The sequence below is a fragment of the Heptranchias perlo genome, chromosome 13 (assembly GCF_035084215.1).
Source record: "Heptranchias perlo isolate sHepPer1 chromosome 13, sHepPer1.hap1, whole genome shotgun sequence".
In the NCBI taxonomy this organism is placed as follows: Eukaryota; Metazoa; Chordata; class Chondrichthyes; order Hexanchiformes; family Hexanchidae; genus Heptranchias; species Heptranchias perlo.
This window is the reverse complement of record NC_090337.1, coordinates 3092683-3115905: the sequence shown is the minus strand read 5'-3', so window position 1 is coordinate 3115905 and position 23223 is coordinate 3092683. Positions and strand designations below refer to the sequence as shown.

Below are 23223 nucleotides of genomic sequence, written 5' to 3'. Positions count from 1 at the left end.
CTCAAACAATTTTTAAAGTTCTGTTTTATTCTTTTTAAATCACTCAGCTCTGACAGAATTCCAAAAGTCTAGAAACTAAAACTAAGGTAAATTGAACCATAAACTCATTTTAAATTAATATAAATATGAGCAGCCTGAAAGCAAACAAATCCCCAGCGATGGATGAATTTATCCCAGAGAACTGAGAGAGACAAGGGAGGAGATGTGTGAGGCTCCGACAACCATTGAGGGAGTCTCTGGTCAATGGTGACAGTAGATTGGAAACCGGCTAATGAGGTAAAATATTTTAAAAGTGAGACAAAATAGACACAGTCAACGACAGACCTGTTAGTGTTCCACTCCATGTAAAATAACGGAATCGATTGACGGGAGTGAATTTGAGGGTTATCTGTACAATAACCTGGTAACCAGCAGCCAACATGGCTTTTAATCAGAGATGATCCTGCAGGTCAATCTCCTTGATTTCTTTAAGGAAGAGGTGATCCAGGCGGACTGTCGTAAACCCATCAACATTCTGCACTGAGACTTCCAAAAAAACATTTGATAAAGTTCCACACAGAAAGTCATTAATTAAACTCAAAGATGTGGGGGTTTAGGGTAAAATTTGGGCACGGATAAGAAACTGCCAGAAGATAGAAAATACAGGCTAGAGAAGTGATGTCAGGATGGAAAAGTATTGAATGAGGTATCTCAAGGTTCAGTGTTGGGCCCATGACTGTGTCTAATTTAGATCAATGACCTGGATTCAGAAACTCAATTCAAATTGTTGAACTTTTGACAGGACAGTGTAGAGGGAGCTTTACTCTGTATCTAACCTGTGCTGTACCTGCCCTGGGAGTGTTTGATGGGACAGTGTAGAGGGAGCTTTACTCTGTATCTAACCCATGCTGTACCTGCCCTGGGAGTGTTAGATGGGACAGTGTAGAGGGAGCTTTACTCTGTATCTAACCCATGCTGTACCTGCCCTGGGAGTGTTTGATGGGACAGTGTAGAGGGAGCTTTACTCTGTATCTAACCCGTGCTGTACCTGCCCTGGGAGTGTTTGATGGGACAGTGTAGAGGGAGCTTTACTCTGTATCTAACCCGTGCTGTACCTGCCCTGGGAGAGTTTGATGGGACAGTGTAGAGGGAGCTTTACTCTGTATCTAACCCATGCTGTACCTGCCCTGGGAGTGTTTGATAGGACAGTGTAGAGGGAGCTTTACTCTGTATCTAACCCATGCTGTACCTGCCCTGGGAGTGTTTGATGGGACAGTGTAGAGGGAGCTTTACTCTGTATCTAACCCATGCTGTACCTGCCCTGGGAGTGTTTGATGGGACAGTGTAGAGGGAGCTTTACTCTGTATCTAACCCGTGCTGTACCTGCCCTGGGAGTGTTTGATGGGACAGTGTAGAGGGAGCTTTACTCTGTATCTAACCCATGATGTACCTGCCCTGGGAGTGTTTGATGGGACAGTGTAGAGGGAGCTTTACTCTGTATCTAACCCATGCTGTACCTGCCCTGGGAGTGTTTGATGGGACAGTGTAGAGGGAGCTTTACTCTGTATCGAACCCCTCACTTTGATGAGCACAAAAATTCATTAATAATCGCAGTGTTGGAAACCCTTGTAGACAGTGTTCTCTTTATTCCCAGTTTCTGAGCTGGGCTGGTTGCAGTCCTGTCAGTTGCCCAGTGAGTGTGCTGCGGAGTCCTGTGTTTCCTGGTGATCTGTGTCCTGATGCTCACGCACTCTACACCCGTGAGTCAATGGCGTACATCTTTCCTATGGCACTTCTGCCAGGCTGATACAGTGGGTTATTCCTCCCATAACTAATGTCTGTGGAAAGAACAGGGTCAGTTCTAGTCAGTGCACATACCTCATCGACACTTTATTTTTATAAACTGGCAGAATCCTTATGGTGAGAATGTGGATGTCCAGTTTTGGACCATTCAACAATTGCGATGCTCTCGGTTTGTTTGTGTCGGCCCGTGGCTCAGTCGTTCTCACTCTCGCCTCTGAATCAGAAGGTCATGGGTTCAAGTCCCACTCCAGAGACTTGAGCTGACGCTCCCAGTGCAGTACTGAGGGAGTGCTGCACTGTCGGAGGTGCCGTCTTTCGGATGAAACGTTAAACCGAGGCCCCGTCTGCCCTCTCAGGTGGGTGTGAAAGATTCCATGCACTATTTCGGAGAAAAACAGGGGAGTTCTCCTCGGTGTCCTGGTCAATATTTATCCCTCAACCAATATCACTAAAACTGAACTCCTCTACACAAAATGTAACTTTCAAAATGTTTGGAATAAATGTGTTTGCAGGATTGCGTTGCCTTAAATAAAGATATCTACAGAATCAATTTCACTTATTAAATCCCATAAAACTGCACATTTTAAAAGATACAATGATGTCAAAACACAATGCTTTAACATTTAAATTATCTGGTCATTTATCACGTTGCTGTTTGTGGGATCTTGCTGTGCGCAAATTGGCTGCTGCATTTCCTACATTACAACAGTGACTACAGTTCAAAAGTACTTCCTTGGATGTAAAGCACTTTGGGACGTCCTGAGGTTGTGAAAGGTGCTATAGAAATGCAAGTCTATCTTTCTTTTACAACATTGTACATGAGATGCTTGGCCTTGGTAACAGGTAGTTGGAGAATCACATGACCCATCAGTTCTCCACTGTAACCTTTCCATCTTGGCCGCCATTAATGAACTCTTCCCAATCCCCAGTATCTCAGTGGGTGCTTGTAATGCTCAGTGTTGTACTGAGCCTCCCAGACCAGGAAAGCTCCCAATCTCTGGTCCGTGCGGAGTGAGCTGGGATGGTCATGGGGCACTGGATTTATTTTTAATTTGTTCTTGGGATGGGTGACTCTGGCAAGCCAGTGCTTATTGCCTATCCCTAGTTGCCTTGAGGGCATTAAGAGACAACAAGGAGAGTAATGTGGGACTGGAGTCAGGTGTAGGCAGGACAGGAGAGGAGTGGCAGGATCCTTCCCTGAACTGAACCAGTTGGGTTTTTACAACAATCTGGCAGATTTCACGGTTATTTTTCTGGTGCCGGCCCTCAAATCACCAAATTTAATAAATTCAATTTCACAACTTGACCATATGGGATTTGAACAGATGACCCGTCGGTTACAATCTGGATCCAGAACCGTGACATCACCAGACCTCTTATTGGGGAGTTGCCCCCTGGCCTAGGAAGGAGACGACCCATGATTAGCGTCCAGTGATCATTACAGGAACACGATCGTGAGAACATTAGACGGATCACAGGATTGGGCTTGGCTGTTATACTCCCATGGTAGAATAGCTCACCGACAATCACTGTCTCGTGGAGAATGGGTGAGGCGCGGGAGGGTCGAGGCGCGGGAGGGTCGAGGCGCGGGAGTGTGGAGGCGCGGGAGGGTCGAGGCGCGGGAGGGTCGAGGCGCGGGAGGGTCGAGGCGCGCACGGAACTGCACCCCGGCAAGAGTCAGCGGCTTCAGGAGAGGACAGAAGAGCATTGGACTAACGAAGGCAATGGCCTGGACGTATGGGATCCTACCTTTAAAAAGGTAGAGGCAGCAGGTGAGGACCGATCCGGAGAGGAAGCAGCCCATCGATCCAGCCATGCCCAGCCAGCAGGACCAGCCCCACTGATACTGGACTCCAAGGAAGACGTTCTGAATGACCAAGGTGGATCTTTCAACGTACACATCGACAGCGTACCAAACCGATCCAACCATCCCGGGAATCCCTGCCGGGTTTAAAACATCGTTAATGGATAATATCTGCTCACACCACCATTACTGAAACTGAGACCGGGTTCAATTTTATTTCTTTATAAATTCATTCTCGGGATGTGGGCGTCGCTGGCAAGGCCGGCATTTATTGCCTCTTACGCGTCCCCGATTTCCTTTGCCCCACCATTGGTGGCCGTGCCTTCAGCTGCCTAGACCCTAAGCTCTGGAATTCCCTCCCTAAACCTCTCCGCCTCTCTCTCCTCCTTTAAGACGCTCCTTAAAACCTACCTCTTTGACCAAGCTTTTGGTCACCTGTCCTAATATCTCCTTATGTGGCTCGGTGTTGAATTTTGTTTGATAATCGCTCCTGTGAAGCAACTTGGGACGTTTTACTATGTTAAAGGCTCTATATAAATGTTGTTGTTGTTGTATCCCTAGTTGCCCTGAGATGGTGTTGGGCCTTCTTCTTGAACCACTGTAACGGTTTTGATATAACTGATCGACTTGCTAGGCCACTTCAGAGGGCAGTTAACAGTCAACCACGTTGGTGTGGGACTGGAGTCACATATAGGCCCAGACCGGGTAAGGACGGCAGGTTTCCTTCCCTAAAGGACGTCAGTGAACCAGTTGGGTTTTTACGACAATCAGACAGCTTCATGGTCACTTTTACTGATTCCAGCTTTTTATTCCCAGATTTATTCAAATTCTCAAACTGCCCTGGGGGGATTTGAACTCGAGATCACTGGATTATTAGTCCAGTTCAATACTCTGCTGAATCTCATCATCTCGGCCTCTTGGGTGAGCTGCCGAGAGTGACTGGTGGTCATGAGCCCCTCACCCGGCAAGAGTCAGGACCTTCAGGAGAGGAGAGGCCACAGGGGGAGACATTGGGAGGCTGGTCCCTTTGGAGCTGAAGTGGGTGAGGCAGATCAGCCTGCACTGCTAGGCTATCTTGAGAGTGTCAGCTGATGCTTTCAGTTCCTGTGTGTTAGCCGTGGCTCAGTGGGTAACTCTCTCACCTCTGATTCAGAAGGTTGTGGGCTCAAGTCCTCACTCCAGAGACTTGAGCCCATAATCGAGGCTGACACTCCCACTGCAGTACTGAGGGAGTGCTGCACTGTCGGAGGTGCCGTCTCTCGGATGAGACATTAAACCGAGGCCCCGTCTGCCCTCTCAGGTGGATGTAAAAGATCCCACAGCCACTATTCTAAGAAGAGCAGGGGAGTTCTCCTCGGTGTCCCAGCCAATATTTAGCCGTCAACCAACACCTAAAAAAAATTATCTGATCATTCTCACATTGCTGTTTGTGGGATCTTGCTGTGCGCAATTTCGCTACCACATTCCCTATATTACAACAGTGACTACCCTTCAAAAGTACTTCATTGGCTGTAAAGCACTTTGGGACGTCCTGAGGTCATGAAAGATGCTATAGAAATGAAAGTTCTTGATATTTTTTTCTTTAGCTGGATCCAGGTTACCAGCAACTGAGCTCCATTCCTTTAACCAACGTCTGTATGAAGCCTCCTACCTCCAATCAACAGGGTAATCCCCGCCACAAAACAAATCCTCAGCTTGATGACCGGTTCGTCCTTGAGGAACTTGACGCAGTCCAGTCCGAGGATGAGGATAATGAAGGCGAATCCGGCCAGGATGTCGGCTGTGATCATCAGGGCTCGTGTCAGCACCACCTTCACTGCGGGGACCAAACAGGAGGGATTAGCGGAGCGGGGAAATAACCTGGGGAATGCTCAATCCTTAATCCTTGCCCGTGTCTCACCAGTGTCTACAACTATCGCCGGAGAATAGTCACGATCTACAGAAGTCAGCCAATCCGAATGGGATGCACAGGAGGGGCTGGGTATTTTGTACATAATTTGAACAATATGGCGGAACTTTAAACTTCAGGACAGAGAGTTTACTAATAATAGTGCATCAAGTAAGGTCAAAGCAGGAAAAAATGGTAAAAAGTCAAAATTAAAGACTCTTTATCTGAATGCACAGAGCATTCGTAACAAGATCGATGAATTAATTGCACAAATAGAGATAAATGGGATTGATCTAATCACCATTACAGAGACATGGTGTCCAAGTGTCCAAGATTGGGAACTAAATATTCCAGGGTACGTGACATTTAGAAAAGACGGGCAGAATGGAAAAGGAGAGGGTGTAGCCCTAATAATAAAGGATGACATAAGGACAGTGGTGAGGAAGGATCTTAGCTCGGAAGATCAGGAAGTAGAATCAGTATGGGTGGAAATAAGAAATAACAAGGGGCAGAAAACATTGGTGGAAGTAGTTTATAGGCCCCGTAATAGTCGCTATAATGTTGGACAGTGTATTAATCATGAAAAAGTAAGAGCTTGTAACAAGGGTAATGCAGTAATCGTGGGGACTTTAATCTTCATTCAGACTGGGCAAATCAAATTGGCAAAGGTAGTTTGGAGGACGAGTTCATGGAATGCATTCGAGACAGTTTCCTAGAGCAATACATCAAGGAACTAACCAGGGAACAGGCTATTTTAGATCTTGTATTGTGTAATGAGACAGGGTTAATTAGTAATCTCATAGTAAAGGAACCTCTGGGGAAGAGTGATCATAATATGATGGAATGTCACATTGAGTTTGAGAGTGATGTACTTAAGTCCGAAACAGGAGCCTTAAACTTAAATAAAGCCAATTATATAGGTATGAGGGGCGAGTTGGCTAAGGTAGAATGGGTAATTAAATTTAAGGGTTTGACGGTTGAAAAGCAATGGCAAACATTTAAAGAAATGTTTCAATATTCTCAACAAATATACATTCCATTGAGAAATAAAAACTCCACGGGAAAAGTGATCCACCCGTGGCTAACTAAAGAAGTTAAGGATGGTATTAGATTAAAAGAAGAGGCCTATAATGTTGCCAAGAGTAGTAAACCTCAGGATTGGGAGAGTTTTAGAAATTGGGAGAGTTTTAGAAATCAGCAAAGGATGACCAAAAATTTGATAAAAAGAGAGAAAATAGAATATGAAAGAAATATAAAAACGGATTGTAAGAGCTTCTACAAGTATTGTTAGAAGAGAGTAGCAAAAGTAAACGTTGGTCCCTCAGGCTGAGACAGGAGAATTTATAATGGGGAATCAGGAAATGGCAGATGCGTTAAACAAATATTTTGTATCTGTCTTCACAGTAGAAGACACAAAAAGCATACCAGAGATAGTGGGGAACCAAGGGGCTAATGAGAGTGAGGAACTTGAAGTAATTAATATTAGTAGAGAAAAAGTATTTGATAAATTAATAGGACTAAAAGCCAATAAATCCCCTGGACCTGATGGCCGACATCCTAGGGTTCTAAAAGAGGTGGCTGCAGAGATAGTGGATGCATTGGTTATGATCTTCCAGAATTCCCTAGATTCTAGAACATTCCCAGCGGATTGGAAGGTAGCAAATGTAACCCCGATATTCAAGAAAGGAGGGAGAGAGAAAACAGGGAACTACAGGCCAGTTAGCCTGACATCAGTTGTCAGGAAAATGCTGGAATCCATTATTAAGGAAGTGGTAACAGAGCACTTAGAACATCACAATATGATTAGGCAGAGTCAACATGGTTTTATGAAAGGGAAATCGTGTTTGACAAATTTATTGGAGTTTTTTGAGGATGTAACTAGCAGGGTAGATAAAGGGGAACCAGAGGATGTAGTATATTTGGATTTCCAAAAGGCATTCGATAAGGTGTCACATAAAAGGTTGTTACACAAGATAAGGACTCATGGGGTTGGGGTAATATATTAGCATGAACAGAGGATTGGTTAATGGACAGAAAACAGAGAGTAGGAATAAACAGGTCATTTTCGGGTTGGCAGGCTGTAACTAGTGGAGTGCCACAAGGATCAGTGCTTGGGCCTCAGCTATTTACAATCTATATTAACGACTTAGATGAAGTAATTTATCCAGGTTTGCTGACGATACAAAGCTAGGTGGGAAAGTAAGCTGTGAGGAGGACACAAGGAGCCTGCTAAGGGATATACACAGGTTAAGTGAGTGGCAAGAAGGTGGCGGATGGAGTATAATGTGGAGAAATGTGAGGTTATTCACTTTGGTAGGAAGAATAGAAAAACAAAATATTTTTTAAATGATGAGAAACTATTAAATTTTGGTGTCCAGAGAGATTTGGGTGTCCTGGTACAAGAAACTCAAAAAGTTAACATGCAGGTACAGCAAGCAATTAGGAAGGCAAATGGCATGTTGGCCTTTATTGCAAGGGGGTTGGAGTACAAGAGTAAGGAAGTCTTACTACAATTGTACAGGGCTTTGGTGAGACCTCACCTGGAGTACTGCGTACAGTTTTGGTCTCCTTATCTAAGGAAGGATATACTTGCCTTAGAGGCGGTGCAACAAAGGTTCACTAGATTAATTCCTGGGATGAGAGGGTTGTCCTATGAGGAGAGATTGAGTAGAATGGGCCTATACTCTCTGGAGTTTAGAAGAATGAGAGGTGATCTCATTGAAACATATAAGATTCTGAGGGGGCTTGACAGGGTTGATGCTGAGAGGCTGTTTCCCCTGGTTGGAGAGTCTAGAACCAGGGGGCATAGTCTCAGGATAAGGGGTCGGCCATTCAAGACTGAGATGAGGAGGAATTTCTTCACTCAGAGGGTTGTGAATCTTTGGAATTCTCTACCCCAGAGGGCTGTGGATGCTGAGTCGTTGAATATATTCAAGGCTGAGATAGACAGATTTCTGGACTGTAGGGGAATCAAGGGATATGGGGATCGGGCAGGAAAGTGGAGTTGAGGTCGAAGATCAGTCATGATCTTATTGAATGGCGGAGCAGGCTCGAGGGGACGTATGGCCTACTCCTGCTCCTATTTCTTATGTTTGGATCATTCGCCCAATTTACAAACCACTCGATTTTACTTTCCGTTAAAGTCATTGTAAAGTTATGCCAGACAGTCACTTTTCTCTGTAACGTTGCCTCTGTGATGTCAGAGCCCTTGTATTTTGAACCTGCAGTAAAGATAAAGTGATCCTGCTCACTGTCAGGACTGCCTGGCCCAGTGAGTGCAACACCTCTCTTGTCTCTGGGAACTTGTGTTAAATCCAGCCCATCCCAGACTCTCAGGCTCATCTCCTTTCTGTATAGCGGCTGTAAGGACCAAAGTGAAATCAGCTTTACTCGTCTCAACTCAAGTACTATGAAGAAGGAACAGGAGGAGGCCATTCAGCCCCTCTAGTCTGCTCCACCATTCAATCAGATCATTGCTGATCTGTACCTCAATTCCATTTACCTCCTTTGCTCCGTATCCCCTGATACTTTTACCCAACAAAAATCTATTGATCTCCAATTGATCCCCAGCAACCACAGCCGATTGGGGAGAGTTCCAGATTTCCACTACCCTTTGTGTGGAAAAAGTGCTTCTTGATTTCACCCCTGAATGGCCTAGCTCTGAAAGGCATGCATGTTAGGGAACTTGGGGAAAGAGAAAGGCATGGATGTTAGGGAACTTGGGGAAATAAAGAGTGATGTCTTGAGGAGTGTACATATTACAGAGAGGGAGGTGCTGGAAGTCTTAACGCGCATCAAGGTAGATAAATCTCCGGGACCTGATGAAATGTATCCCAGGACGTTAAGGGAGGTTAGGGAGGAAATTGCGGGTCCCCTAGCAGAGATATTTGAATCATCCACCGCTACAGGTGAGGTGCCTGAAGATTGGAGGGTAGCAAATGTTGTGCCTTTGTTTAAGAAGGGCGGCAGGGAAAAGCCTGGGAACTACAGACCGGTGAGCCTGACATCTGTAGTGGGTAAGTTGTTAGAGGGTATTCTGAGGGACAGGATCTACAGGCATTTGGAGAGGCAGGGACTAATTAGGAACAGTCAGCATGGTTTTGTGAGAGGAAAATCATGTCTCACGAATTTGATTGAGTTTTTTGAAGGGGTAACCAAGAAGATAGATGAGGGCTGTGCAGTAGACGTGGTCTACATGGACTTCAGCAAAGCATTTGACAAGGTACCGCATGGTAGGTTGTTACATAAGGTTAAATCTCATGGGATCCAAGGTGAGGTAGCCAATTGGATACAAAATTGGCTTGACGACAGAAGACAGAGGGTGGTTGTCGAGGGTTGTTTTTCAAACTGGATGCCTGTGTCCAGCGGTGTGCCTCAGGGATCGGTGCTGGGTCCGCTGTTATTTGTTATTTATATTAATGATTTGGATGAGAATTTAGGAGGCATGGTTAGTAAGTTTGCAGATGACACCAAGATTGGTGGCATTGTGGACAGTGAAGAAGGTTATCTAGGATTGCAACGGGATCTTGATAAATTGGGCCAGTGGGCCGATGAATGGCAGATGGAGTTTAATTTAGATAAATGTGAGGTGATGCATTTTGGTAGATCGAATCGGGCCAGGACCTACTCCGTTAATGGTAGGGCGTTGGGGAGAGTTATAGAACAAAGAGATCTAGGAGTACAGATTCATAGCTCCTTGAAAGTGGAGTCACAGGTGGATAGGGTGGTGAAGAAGGCATTCAGCATGCTTGGTTTCATTGGTCAGAACATTGAATGCAGGAGTTGGGATGTCTTGTTGAAGTTGTACAGGGCATTGGTGAGGCCACACTTGGAGTACTGTGTACAGTTCTGGTCACCCTATTATAGAAAGGATATTATTAAACTAGAAAGAGTGCAGAAAAGATTTACTAGGATGCTACCGGGACTTGATGGTTTGACTTACAGGGAGAGGTTAGACAGACTGGGACTTTTTTCCCTGGAGAGTAGGAGGTTAAGGGGTGATCTTATAGAAGTCTATAAAATAATGAGGGGCATAGATAAGGTCGATAGTCAAAATCTTTTCCCAAAGGTAGGGGAGTCTATAACGAGGGGGCACAGATTTAAGGTGAGAGGGGAGAGATACAAAAGGATCCAGAGGGGCAATTTTTTCACTCAAAGGGTGGTGAGTGTCTGGAACGAGCTGCCAGAGGCAGTAGTCGAGGCGGGTACAATTTTGTCTTTTAAAAAGCATTTGGACAGTTACATGGGTAAGATGGGTATCGAGGGATATGGGCCAAGTGCAGGCAATTGGGACTAGCTTAGTGGTATAAACTGGGCGACATGGACATGTTGGGCCGAAGGGCCTGTTTCCATGTTGTAACTTCTATGATTCTATGAATTTTAAGATTGTGTCCCCTCGTTCTTGATTCCCCCACCAGAGGAAATAGTTTCTCTCTATCTACCCTATCGAATCCCTTTATCATTTTAAACACCTCGATCAGATCACCCCTCAACCTTCAAGGAGGAACAAAACAAAGCAGGAGACCACAGGAGACCAATGGAGACCATAGGAGACCAATGGAGACCATAGGAGACCAATGGAGACCAATGGAGACCAAAGGAGACCAATGGAGACCAATGGAGACCACAGGAGACCAATGGAGACCATAGGAGACCAATGGAGACCAAAGGAGACCAATGGAGACCACAGGAGACCAATGGAGACCAAAGGAGACCAATGGAGACCAATGGAGACCAAAGGAGACCACAGGAGACCACAGCCTCGCGGGTCTGAGGGCAGTGGCCATAGTCCTTCAATCTATGGCAGCTCCGCTGCTGTGTCACGGTCCTGACCTCAGTGAAGAATATTGTATAAGGAGATATTGTGTCAGCTTGTTGTCTCCCTGAACCACACCTGCTGCTCTATTCAGACACTCTTTGACCATCACATTAAACCTCGAGGCCACTGGGTCCTTCCAAGCACCAGCAGGAAATGATGACGTGCCATTCCCACCATCTCTTCCACAGTGGGTCCACTTCATACGGCACCAGGAGGAGAGGCCGGACTTTTGAAAGTTATTATTGAATCTGCTTCCACCGCCCTTTCAGGCAGTGAATTCCAGATCATCACAACTCGCTGCGTAACAGTTTTTTTCCCTCATGTCGCCTCTGGTTCTTTTACCAATTAGCTTAAATCTGTGAACTCTGGTTACCGACCCTCCCGTCAATGGAAACAGTTTCTCCTTATTTACTATCAAAACCCACATCTTGAGGAAATCACTGGTCCCCCAATTTTTTAAGAGGCAAAGGTTGGCTCCTGGGAAACCTGGATTACCACTCGAGACAGACCTGATATTACTCTCCATGGAACCCTCACACTCACTACAGCCAACAACAACACATGTTTTTGAGGCAGAATTATAATCGAAGGGATCTTTGGCTTGTTGAAGGTTCCAGTGTTTTGGACCATTTTGGTTGGGCTTTGCAGTACAACCTGAAGCAAGCTGTCGTCTGTTGGGCGCTGCACAATATTCCCCTTTGAAAGAGGCTCGTCCAAGGGGAGCTACAACAAGGCAGGCTCCAGGAAGAGACTGAAGGACAACATGGAACTTCTGTGGTATATCCGTGGCCTCGCCCCTCCCTATCTCTGTAACCTCCTCCAGCCCTAAAACCCTCCGAGATCTCTGCGCCCCTCCAATTCTGGCCTCTTGCGCATCCCCAATTTCCTTCGCTCCACCATTGGCGGGCGTGACTTCAGCCACCAAGGCCCTAAGCTCTGGAATTCCCTCCCTAAACCTCTCTACCTCTCCACCTCTTTCTCCTCCTTTTAAGACGCTCCTTAAAACCTACCTCTTTGACCAAGCTTTTGGTCACCTGTCCTAATATCTCCTTATGTGGTGTCAAATTTTGTTTGATAATCGCTCCTGTGAAGCACCTTGGGACGTTTTACTATATTAAAGGTGCTAAATAAATGCAGATTGTTGCTGTAGTATACCAGCCAGTGATGAAACAACCTCTAACTAGACACTTCTTCAGCTGTGATAGTTTGTTACATGCAATTGCGAAGAGTTATTCACATTTCCAAAAATACATATTTTATACATTTATTGTCACTTTCTTTCTGTTGGGCACTTAAAAACAAACCTATTGTACAAAATACATATTTTTTTTTATGTCCCTCAGGAAAACTATAATGTTTTCAAATTACCTTTCAAATCAAAATAACGAGAAGAAGTTCTGATATTTTTGAATCCACAGCCCAAGTTCTGCTCCCCTGAGCTCAGACTGTTCCCCTTTGACTCGCCTGTTAATTCAATCAGATAGTTCGAGCTCTTGGTTTGAAACTCTGTGAATTACAAGATCTGAGAAAGAGGTGAAGCTACCAGAGGAGAGTGAGTAATCTCTTGTACCAGAAACACCACACGCTCATTATCTCCGACACAGAGTCTAACTGTATACTCCTCCGACCCCCTCCCCCCGCTCCCCCACCCCACTATCTCCTCCCCATCTCTCCCGAAGGTTCCAGACTCCTGGTAGGATAGCTCACTGTACTTCATGTTAGTAGGCTATTCCACCATGGGATGGGCGTCACAACTGAGCTTGACTCTGTCCTCAATGGCCACACACACATACTTTCCAGCAAGGGTCACTGGACAATGATCTGATTTCTCCCCTCCCTAATCGAGGGCACTGAGATTAATTGTAGCCCTCACTTCAGCTGACATTGGCTAACTCAGGTTGAACCGAGCTGGTTCTGTCTCGGAGTGTGTGCCTGTTCCGCCATTCAATTAGATTGTGGCTGATCTGTCTCCATCGACCCACCTGGGTTCCGTAACTTGAGAATTCTCTACCCCAGAGGGCTGTGGATGCTCGGTCGTTGTGTATATTCAGGATTGAGATCGATAGATTTTTGGTCACTAAGGGAATCAAGGGATATGGAGATAAGAACATAAGAAATAGGAGCAGGAGTAGGCCAATCGGCCCCTCGAGCCTGCTCCGCCATTCAATAAGATCATGGCTGATCTGATCCTAACCTCAAATCTAAATTCATGTCCAATTTCCTGCCCGCTCCCCGTAACCCCTAATTCCCTTTACTTCTAGGAAACTGTCTATTTCTGTTTTAAATTTATTCAATGATGTAGCTTCCACAGCTTCCTGGGGCAGCAAATTCCACAGACCTACTACCCTCTGAGTGAAGAAGTTTCTCCTCATCTCAGTTTTGAAAGAACAGCCCCTTATTCTAAGATTATGCCCCCTCGTTCTAGTTTCACCCATCCTTGGGAACATCCTTACCACATCCACCCGATCAAGCCCCTTCACAATCTTATATGTTTCAATAAGATCGCCTCTCATTCTTCTGAACTCCAATGAGTAGAGTCCCAATCTACTCAACCTCTCCTCATATGTCCGCCCCCTCATCCCCGGGATTAGCCGAGTGAACCTTCTTTGTCCTGCCTCGAGAGCAAGTATGTCTTTTCTTAAGTATGGACACCAAAACTGTATGCAGTATTCCAGGTGTGGTCTCACCAATACCTTATATAACTGCAGCAATACCTCCCTGTTTTTATATTCTATCCCCCGAGCAATAAAAGCCAACATTCCGTTGGCCTTCTTGATCACCTGCTGCACCTGCATACTAACTTTTTGATCTTCTTGCACTAGGACCCCCAGATCCCTTTGTACTGCAGTACTTTCCAGTTTCTCGCCTTTAAGATAATAACTTGCTTTCCGATTTTTCCTGCCAAAGTGCATAACCTCACATTTTCCAATATTGTATTGCATCTGCCAAATCTCCGCCCACTCACCCAGCCTGTCTATATCCCCCTTGTAGGTTTTTTATCTCCTCCTCACTCTCCACTTTCCCTCCCATCTTTGTATCATCTGCAAACTTTGATATGTTACACTCGGTCCCCTCCTCCAAATAGTTAATATAGATTGTAAAGAGTTGGGGACCCAGCACCGACCCCTGAGGAACACCACTGGCTACTGGTTGCCAGTCCGAGAATGAACCGTTTATCCCAACTCTCTGCTTCCTGTTAGATAACCAATCCTCCACCCATGCCAGAATATTACCCCCAATCCAGTGATTCTTTATCTTGAGCAATAATCTTTTATGTGGCACCTTGTCGAATGCCTTCTGGAAGTCTAAATACACTACGTCCACTGGTTCCCCTTTATCCACTCTGTACGTTATGTCCTCAAAGAACTCAAGCAAATTTGTCAGACATGACTTCCCCTTCGTAAAGCCATGCTGACTTTGTCCTATTAAATTATGTTTATCCAAATGTTCCGCTACTGTCTCCTTAATAATAGATTCCAAAATTTTACCCACCACAGATGTTAGGCTAACTGGTCTATAATTTCCAGCCTTCTGCCTACTACCCTTTTTAAATAAGGGTGTTACATTAGCAGTTTTCCAATCTGCCGGGACCTTTGCCGAGTCCAGAGAATTTTGGAAAATTATTACCAAAGCATCCACAATCCCTACTGCCACTTCCCTCAAGACCCTAGGATGTAAGCCATCAGGTCCAGGGGATTTATCCGCCTTGAGTCCCATTAATTTACTGAGTACCAATTCCTTAGTGATTTTAATCGTATTTAGCTCCTCCCCCCCTAGACCCCCCTGTTTGTCCAGTGTTGGGATATTCTTAGTGTCCTCTACCGTAAAGACTGAAACAAAATATTTGTTCAGCATTTTTGCCATTTCCATGTTTCCCACCATTAATTTCCCGGTCTCATCCTCTAAGGGACCTACATTTGCCTTAGCCACCCTTTTTCTTTTTATATAACTATAGAAACTCTTGCTATCTGTTTTTATATTTTTTGCTAATTTATTTTCATAATCTATCTTCCCTTTCTTAATCAATCCTTTAGTTACTTGAGGGCGAAGATCAGCCATGATTTTATTAAATGATGGAGCAGGCTCGAGGGGCCGTATGGCCTACTCCTGCTCCTATTTCTTATGCTCTTATGTCACCCTTAATCCCCTTGCCAAACAAAAATCCATCAATCTCAGTTTTGAAATTTTCTATTGACCCCCAGTCACAACAGCTTTTTGGGGGAAGAGAGTTCCAGATTTCCACTCCCCTTTGTGTGAAGAAGTGCTTCCTGACATCACCCCTGAACGGCCCGGCTCTAATTTTAAGGTTATGCCTTCTTGTTCTGCAGTCTCCCACCAGAGGAAATAGAGTGGATAGAGAGAAACCATCAAATCCACTAATCATCTTAATCTTCTAAATTCAAGGGAATACAATCCTAGTCAATGCAAACTGTCTTCATAATTTAACCTTTTTAGCCTCGGTATCACTCTGGTGCTGTGATGGGAGATTGGGGGGACCACAGGTGTCTATGGAAGGATGAGCTAGATGGGATGAATGGCCTTTCTCAGCCTTACTCATCTTTGTAATCTTTCTGATGTTGTTGCAAATCCGTTGGATGGTTTACATATCACTTTCACATGGAGCAAGGAGTGCCTTACAGCACTGGATACTGAGGGTAACAATCTTGACTAGTTCCAAATGTGGTGCTCATCTCTAAAAGAGTTCAAGGGGTAATTCCACGCTCCCACATGGCAGCCAGGCTCGAAGGGAGCACGGGTTGGAGAATTGGGGCCATTGCCAAAAGTGCTCCTTTTGACCGTAGCGCTGTCCTGGGAGCACGGAATTCCGCTGTAGACTGTTGGATAGGTTGTTGGATTGAAACAGACAGAAAGTACCATCACTTAGGCGGATAGTCATCGCACGAAGCTAAGGCACAAAACTGATCAGTCAATACTCACAGGGGTGCTCGGCCAAAATCGAATCGTAGTCATCGCATGTTCGAATCCCGTCAACGGTACTCGTGACACATTCCCACCAAAGGCCTCGGCACTTCTGACTCACCTGAGCAAAAAAAAAAGAGAAGATTAAGGGGTGAAGAGTAAGGGGTGAAGGGTAAAGGGTGAAGAGTAAGGGGTGAAGAGTAAGGGGTGAAGAGTAAGGGGTGAAGAGTAAGGGGTGAAGAGTAAGGGGTGAAGGGTAAGGGGTGAAGAGTAAGGGGTGAAGAGTAAGGGGTGAAGGGTAAGGGGTGAAGAGTAAGAGGTGAAGAGTAAGGGGTGAAGGGTAAGGGGTGAAGAGTAAGGGGTGAAGGGTAAGGGGTGAAGGGTAAGGGGTGAAGAGGAACCATGCCATCCGAGGCCTGTACAGGAGGTCATCGACCCTGGGAATCACTGCATCGCCTACGTTTACAAGAACATGGGATTGGATGGTTCAGTCATTGAGGTTCTAATGTCAGTCAGAGTTTGCTCGATTTTTTTTTAAGGGGAGGGAACGAGGTGTCAGGGAGTTGTTTCACAGGACATCAGCATCTTGGATCTTGCGGTCGGGTAATTAAATAATTTGGGTGGAGTCTGTGACTCTGTTGGAGGCAATGATCTCAATGGGCCCGAGACTTCGCTCACTCTGAATCTTTATAAATCACTGGTTAGGCCTCAGCTGGAGTATTGTGTCCAATTCTGGGCACCGCACTTTAGGAAGGATGTGAAGGCCTTAGAGAGGGTGCAGAAAAGATTTACTAGAATGATTCGAGGGATGATGGACTTCAGTTACATGGATAGACTGGAGAAGCTGGATTATCCTCCTTAGAACAGAGAAGGTTGAGGGGAGATTTAATTGAGGTGTTTAAAATCATGAGGGGTTTTGATAGAGTAAATAAGGAGAAACTGTTTCCAGTGGCAGGAGGGCCGGTAACCAGAGGACACAGATTTAAAGTAATTGGCAAAAGAACCAGAGGGGAGATGAGGGGAATTTTTAACTGAGCGAGTTGTTCTGATCTGGAATGCGCTGCCTGAAAGGGCGGTAGAAGCAGATTCAATAATAACTTTCAAAAGGGAATTGGAGAAATACTCGAAGGGGAAAAATTTGCAGGAGAATGGGACTGATTGGATAACTCTTTCAAAGGGCTGGCACAGGCACGATGGGCCAAATGGCCTCCTTTGTGCTGTATGATTCTATGTTAATACCTCACACAGAATTAAGCAAAGGTCAAAGATAATTTACAAACACTTAAAAGGTCAACTTCTTTGCACTGCCATGTTTAATGATGCCAACCTATTGATATTACAGGTAGTTGTAATGATTATATTATTGAATTAGCAAAACCATTGGGTTGAAATCCCACTGTGGGAGTTTGTGAAACTGAAAGCAATAAATCTGGTAATCTCCGGGCAGGTAGCAGAAAAAATGACCATGAAAGCTGCCGGATTGTCATAAAAACCCAACTGGTTTGCAAATGCGCTTCAGGGGAGGGAACCTGCCATCCTTGCCCGGTCTGGCCTACACGTGACTCTCATCCATACTGGGAGGGCAATAATGGAGGGCAAGTTGTTGGCGTTTCCCACGTCCGGAGAGGAAATAAACAAAAATATAACCTGGGAAAGAGATCTGGTCGATCTGCTCCGTGGTGAGAGACCGCAGAAAGCAGAAGGTAGACATTCTATCCCAGGTATGTGTTGAATTAGCTGGGCCAGCAGTAGGGGGCTACAATTGGCCTCAGTACCCCTTGAATGAGGGAGAGGAAAAATCAGCAAGTGGTCCCACTCCTGAGCACCATCCAGGGACTCCCAGGAGTGTTGGTGGGAGAAGGCTTGGCTGTGATGGTAATACCTGTGGAATCGTAGCCCAGTGTGAGAGGGCGTAAGAGGAGAGAAGAAAGGTCTTGCATTTATATAGTGCCTTTCACAACCTCAGGACCTCCCAAAGCACTTTATAGCCAAAGGAATACTTTTGAAGCGTAGCCACTGTTATAATGTAGGAAACGCAGTAGCCAATTTGCGCACAGCAAGATCCCACAAACAGCAATGTGATAATGACCAGATAATCTGTTTTAGTGATGTTGGTTGAGGGATAAATATTGACCAGGACATCGGGGAGAACCTCCCTGCTCTTCTTCGAATAGTATCGTGCGATCTTTTACATCCACCTCAGAGGGGCCCTCAGTTTAACGTCTCATCTGAAAGACGGCTCCCTCTGTACTGCACGGGGAGTGTCAGACTAGATTATGGGCCCAAGTCTCTGGAGTGGGGATTTGAACCCATGACCTTCTGACTCAGAGGTGAGAGTGCGACTGACTGAGCCACAGACTGACACAGAAAGTGAGACAGTGGAACAAATCGGTTTAGAAAGAATCACGCAGCCATAGAAATCAGAGGGATTCCTGGAGAAGAGGTCCCTGGGAATGCTAAACATGGTAGACTGCAGGGGATACGGTTGTTAATAGATTAATAATCCAGAGAACAAGAGTTCAATTCCCATCGTGGCAGTTTGAGAATAGTTTAAAAATCTGGGAAATAAAAAGCCAGTATCAGTAAAAGTGACCATGAAGCTGTCGGATTGTCGTAAAAACCCAACTGGTTCACTGATGTCCTTTAGGGAAGGAAACCTGCCGTCCTTACCCGGTCCGGGCCTATATGTGACTCCAGTCCCACACCAATGTGGTTGACTCTTAACTGCCCTCTGAAGTGGCTGAGCAAGACACTCAGTTTTACCAAAACCATTACCAGTGGTTCAAGAAGGCGGCCCACCACCACCGTCTCAGGGTAGCTCGGGATGGGCGATAAATGCCGGCCTTGCCAGTGATGCCCATATCCCAAGAATGAATTTTGTAAAAAGTCTCCAAGGGTCACTTTAGCCCAGGACCTGATCCAGCAGTGACGGTGTGTCGGGCCATTAATGTACAATCCAGGCTTTGAGTCTGAAGAACTTCTTCACCGTTTGTTACAGGGACTCAACAGGTCCTTCAGGTTCCTCAACAGACAATGTCTCTTTCCTACGCAGCAATGCGGACTCACGAGGACACTGCCTGCTGTGAGGAAATACAAACACGGAGACAGACTTGAAATATCGGGTCTCCTTTTGTTAGAACTCAGATTACGGAGCGATATGATAGAAGTGTTTAAAAATGATGAAAGATGGGACAGGATAGATAGAAGCAGATGTGTTTCCAGTAGTTGAGGGTCTAGAACGTGGGGCCATAGATGGAAGATTGAATGTCAGAGATTTAGAACAGGGAGCGGGAGAAACTTCTTCACACAGAGAGTTGTGGGATTCACTTCCAGAGTGCGTGGTTGAGACAAAATTCACAATTAGACCGGAGAGGTGGATGAAGGAAAAGGGGGTTGAAGGGATGTGGGAACAGGGAGGGGTAAATGTGATTGGAACTATTTGCTCGTGTGGAGGGTAAACGGCGACACAGACTGCTTGGGCCGAACGGCCTGTTTCCACATTGTAACTTCGTAAAGTCCCGTCACCATCCCAGTCCAGTGAAAAGATCACCGCCAATCACTGGTCACACAGTGAACTTGGCACGACCTTCGAGTTTGAAAGTAAAGGGGGATTTGCAAGCACGTCCGATTCATTGAGGGAGGTAATAGCCCCAATCAGGCCGAACTTAGTAAGGTTAATGTGTGTTAAATGGAGTTAATCATTGCCTTTAATAAACTGCATCATTCAGAATGTGTGAGCAGCTTATTGTAACTCGGTACATTTAATATACAGCTCTCCCCGAGTATTACACAGTGAACATTACCAAACTCTGCCAGACTCTGCATTCCACAGTATTACACACACACTTAGCCACTTAATGATTGTGTATGTGACAGAATCTCAATTATTGACTTTAAACTTGGTCAAAGTGATAATTAAACTCTAAATCTGTGACCCACAGCTCCCTCAGACTGAAAATACAAGGTTAAGGACCAAGGTTTCAGGTAGTTTTTGTAGCTCCACTGTTCATGGAAAACTTCCAGATATCTCGTCCTTTTACATATGTTAGTAATTTATTCAGACAATAGATGGAGCCCAGTAGCAGCAATGTGACTTCATTATTATGCTGTACATGAGGAGATGATTTTGTTCCATAACAAGTAACCATCACAAGATCACAAAAAAAGAACTTGGATTTATTTAGCATCTTTCATGACCTCAGGACGTCCCAAAGCTTTACAGACAGTGAAGTACTTTTAAAAGTGTAAGCATTGTTGTAATGTAGGAAATGTGGCAGACAATTTGTGCACAGCAAGATCCCACAAATAGCAATGACAAAAATGACCAGATAATCTGTTTTAGTTTTTTTTTTATTTGTTCATGGGATGTGGGCGTCACTGGCAAGGCCGGCATTTATTGCCCATCCCTAATTGCCCTTGAGAAGGTGGTGGTGAGCCGCCTTCTTGAACCGCTGCAGTCTGTGTGGTGAAGGTTCTCCCACTGTGCTGTTAGGAAGGGAGTTCCAGGATTGTGACCCAGCGACGATGAAGGAACGGCGATATATTTCCAAGTCGGGATGGTGTGTGACTTGGAGGGGAACGTGCAGGTGGTGTTGTTCCCATGTGCCTGCTGCCCTTGTCCTTCTAGGTGGTAGAGGTCGCGGGTTTGGGAGGTGCTGTCGAAGAAGCCTTGGCGAGTTGCTGCAGTGCATCCTGTGGATGGTGCACACTGCAGCCACAGTGCGCCGGTGGTGAAGGGAGTGAATATTCAGTGATTTTGGTTGAGGGATAAATGTTGGCCAGGACCGGGGAGAACACCCCTGCTCTTCTTCGAAATAGTTGCCGTGGGATCTTTTACATCCACCTGAGAGGGCAGACGGGGTCTTTGTTTAACCTCTCATCCGAAAGCCGGCATCTCCAACAGTGCAGCACTCTCTCAGTACAGCACTGGAGTGTCAGTCTGGACTATCAGTCTGGACTATGTGCTCAAGTCCCTGGAGTAGGACTAGAACCCATGACTGTCTGACTCAGAGGTGAGAGTGAGACCGACTGAGCCATGGCCAAGATCTAAAGGTAAGTTTAGATGAAGGCGGTCCTTCAGCCCAATCATTCTCCTCCTTCCAGAATTGCAGCCCCACCATCTCCCCATTACAGAATCTTGCTGTTTCTTAAATGACCCCATTGTCCCAGCCTCACCCACCCTTCCTGATAACGGATGAGCAACATCTGGAACAGGTTATGTGAAGAAATACTCCCAGGCCTCTGTCCTAAACCTGCCTTTCACACCCTGACCCTGTGCCCTCTGGACCCCAGCCCTGCTGAATCAGTAAGTATTGTCCCAGGGTCACTTTCCCTGTCCTGTCTGAATAAATTACTAACCCTGCATTAAAAAAAGGGAAGTGAATGATCCAATCAGAGAAGAAGCTGATCTTGGAATAATCCGATCGTGTGATCAGTGACTTCACTCCTGGTTCACTAGTACTCGATGTGCTCTCAGATCAGTGACTTCACTCCTGGTTCACTAGTGCTCGATGTGCTCTCAGATCAGTAAGTCCACTCCTAGTTTCGCTGCGCTGTCTCATGCACTGTCCATTCCACACCTGTAAGGGAGCTGCCAATTTTCCCTCAATTTAAATGAATGGATGGAAGATTTGGGGATTGCGTTGGGAGCTTGTGCCCCTCGTCACCTGATTTTCCGAGTTATCTAAAACCCTTGGCCCAGGTCCAGGATAGTCTGCCCTTAGGAGTTATTTTTATTTTTTGGGATCTAAAAATGAACCTAGAATCATAGATTCTTACAGAACAGATGGAGGCCATTCTGCCCATCATACCTATGCCGGCTCTTTGAAAGAGCTGTCCAATTTAGTCCCACACCCCAGCTTTTTTCCCCATAACCCTGAAGATGAGTCCTCTTCAAATACAATCCTTTTGAAATTTCCTGTGGAATCTGCTTCCACCACCCTTTCAGGGAGTGCGTTCCAGATCATAACAACTCTCTGTGTGAAAAAAGTTCTCCTCATTTCCCCTAAGAATTAAACAAACTCTCAGCCTATTAGTTAAACATTTCTGAAACAGTTCCACGGACACGAACAGTGAAGATCTACATTTTGTTTTTTAAAAATGTCACGGCCCGGATGTCCCCCCTCACGGTCTCACCTCTAAGCTGTCGTCTGCGTTCACCATCCAGCAATCTGTCCACGTGGCCACGATAAGGAACCCGGCAGAAACCAGGGCGAAGAAGAAAGCAACGTATTGCAGCACTTCCCTCATCGTAACCCGTCGCAGCCCAGTCTGCTAACGTGCGATCGGGGTGTTGGAGGGGGGGAGTCACAGCTCGATCTGATCCTCACTGAGGCCTCCGTCCCTCCTCACTGTCTCTGCTCCGAGACCTCTGCTCCCTGCGGGCTCCTGTACGGACTGACTCTGACCAAACTCTTACCTGGCTACCAGGTGACTACATCACCTGAACGGAGGCTGTGGCCAATCAGATCATGCCATTAGTACAAGCTACACTTTATTAACAACTGAGAAAGGCAGCTGTGGGGTCAAGGACATTGGATATAGGGCATCACAGCTGGGAGAGGTGGGAGAGGTGGGAGAGAAGTTGAGATGAACTCAGAGGCCATTGGCTAGTGTATTATTATATGGATCAGAGTGCTGGAACATAAGAAAAGCTGACAAGCAAACGATACTAAGAGCAGAAATGATTTGGATAAGAGGAATACTGGGAGTAGCCAGGATGCAAAGAATCAGGAATGGTATAATAAGAACATGGCTCGGACAAGAAACAGAAGATCTAAGGAGGACTGATGGTGTGGGTGGGTTTCAAGAATGGAAACATCGAATACCTTTCATGGCCCTGCGTACAGAGGTTCGTAGAACAAGGCCAGGGAGTGTTGGATCGGCAATGTCAAGAGTCTCTTGTCACAGAGAGGGATACAGATGAGTGAAGCAGCCAGGCTCGTTCAGAACTGGCAACAGTGGAGTGAATTCATTGGGCCTCATCGTCACCGCTGAGCTGACGGACGGGTG

General features: G+C 45.8%; 1 protein-coding gene across 2 annotated transcripts; it reads right to left on the bottom strand.

Moving 5' to 3' along the window:
* Positions 1-1272: 1272 nt before the first annotated feature.
* Positions 1273-22596, bottom strand: LOC137331216 (claudin-16-like). Of its 2 annotated transcripts, XM_067994843.1 has the most exons (6): positions 22348-22596; positions 16231-16333; positions 12661-12756; positions 5238-5402; positions 3532-3723; positions 1273-1817 (listed from the first exon to the last, which is right to left on the bottom strand). In XM_067994843.1, exons 1-6 carry the CDS (start codon positions 22459-22461, stop codon positions 1732-1734), a joined length of 756 nt encoding a protein of 251 aa, XP_067850944.1. In that variant the 5' UTR covers positions 22462-22596; the 3' UTR covers positions 1273-1731. The 2 variants fall into 2 exon arrangements, with proteins under 2 accessions (XP_067850944.1, XP_067850945.1); XM_067994844.1 differs by lacking the exon at positions 12661-12756 and having other exon boundaries at positions 1275-1817.
* Between the last annotated feature and the right edge of the window lie 627 nt (positions 22597-23223).

Excerpts from the sequence above, each read along its gene's own strand:
- LOC137331216 (XM_067994843.1), bottom strand. The coding sequence starts at position 22,461 with ATGAGGGAAGTGCTGCAATACGTTGCTTTCTTCTTCGCCCTGGTTTCT. Across the intron at positions 16,334-22,347 it reads ACGCAGACGACAGCTTAGAG|GTGAGTCAGAAGTGCCGAGG; the intron begins GTGAGACCGTGA and ends TTTTTTGCTCAG. Across the intron at positions 5,403-12,660 it reads TCGTTATTTTGATTTGAAAG|TGAAGGTGGTGCTGACACGA; the intron begins GTAATTTGAAAA and ends TGGTCCCCGCAG.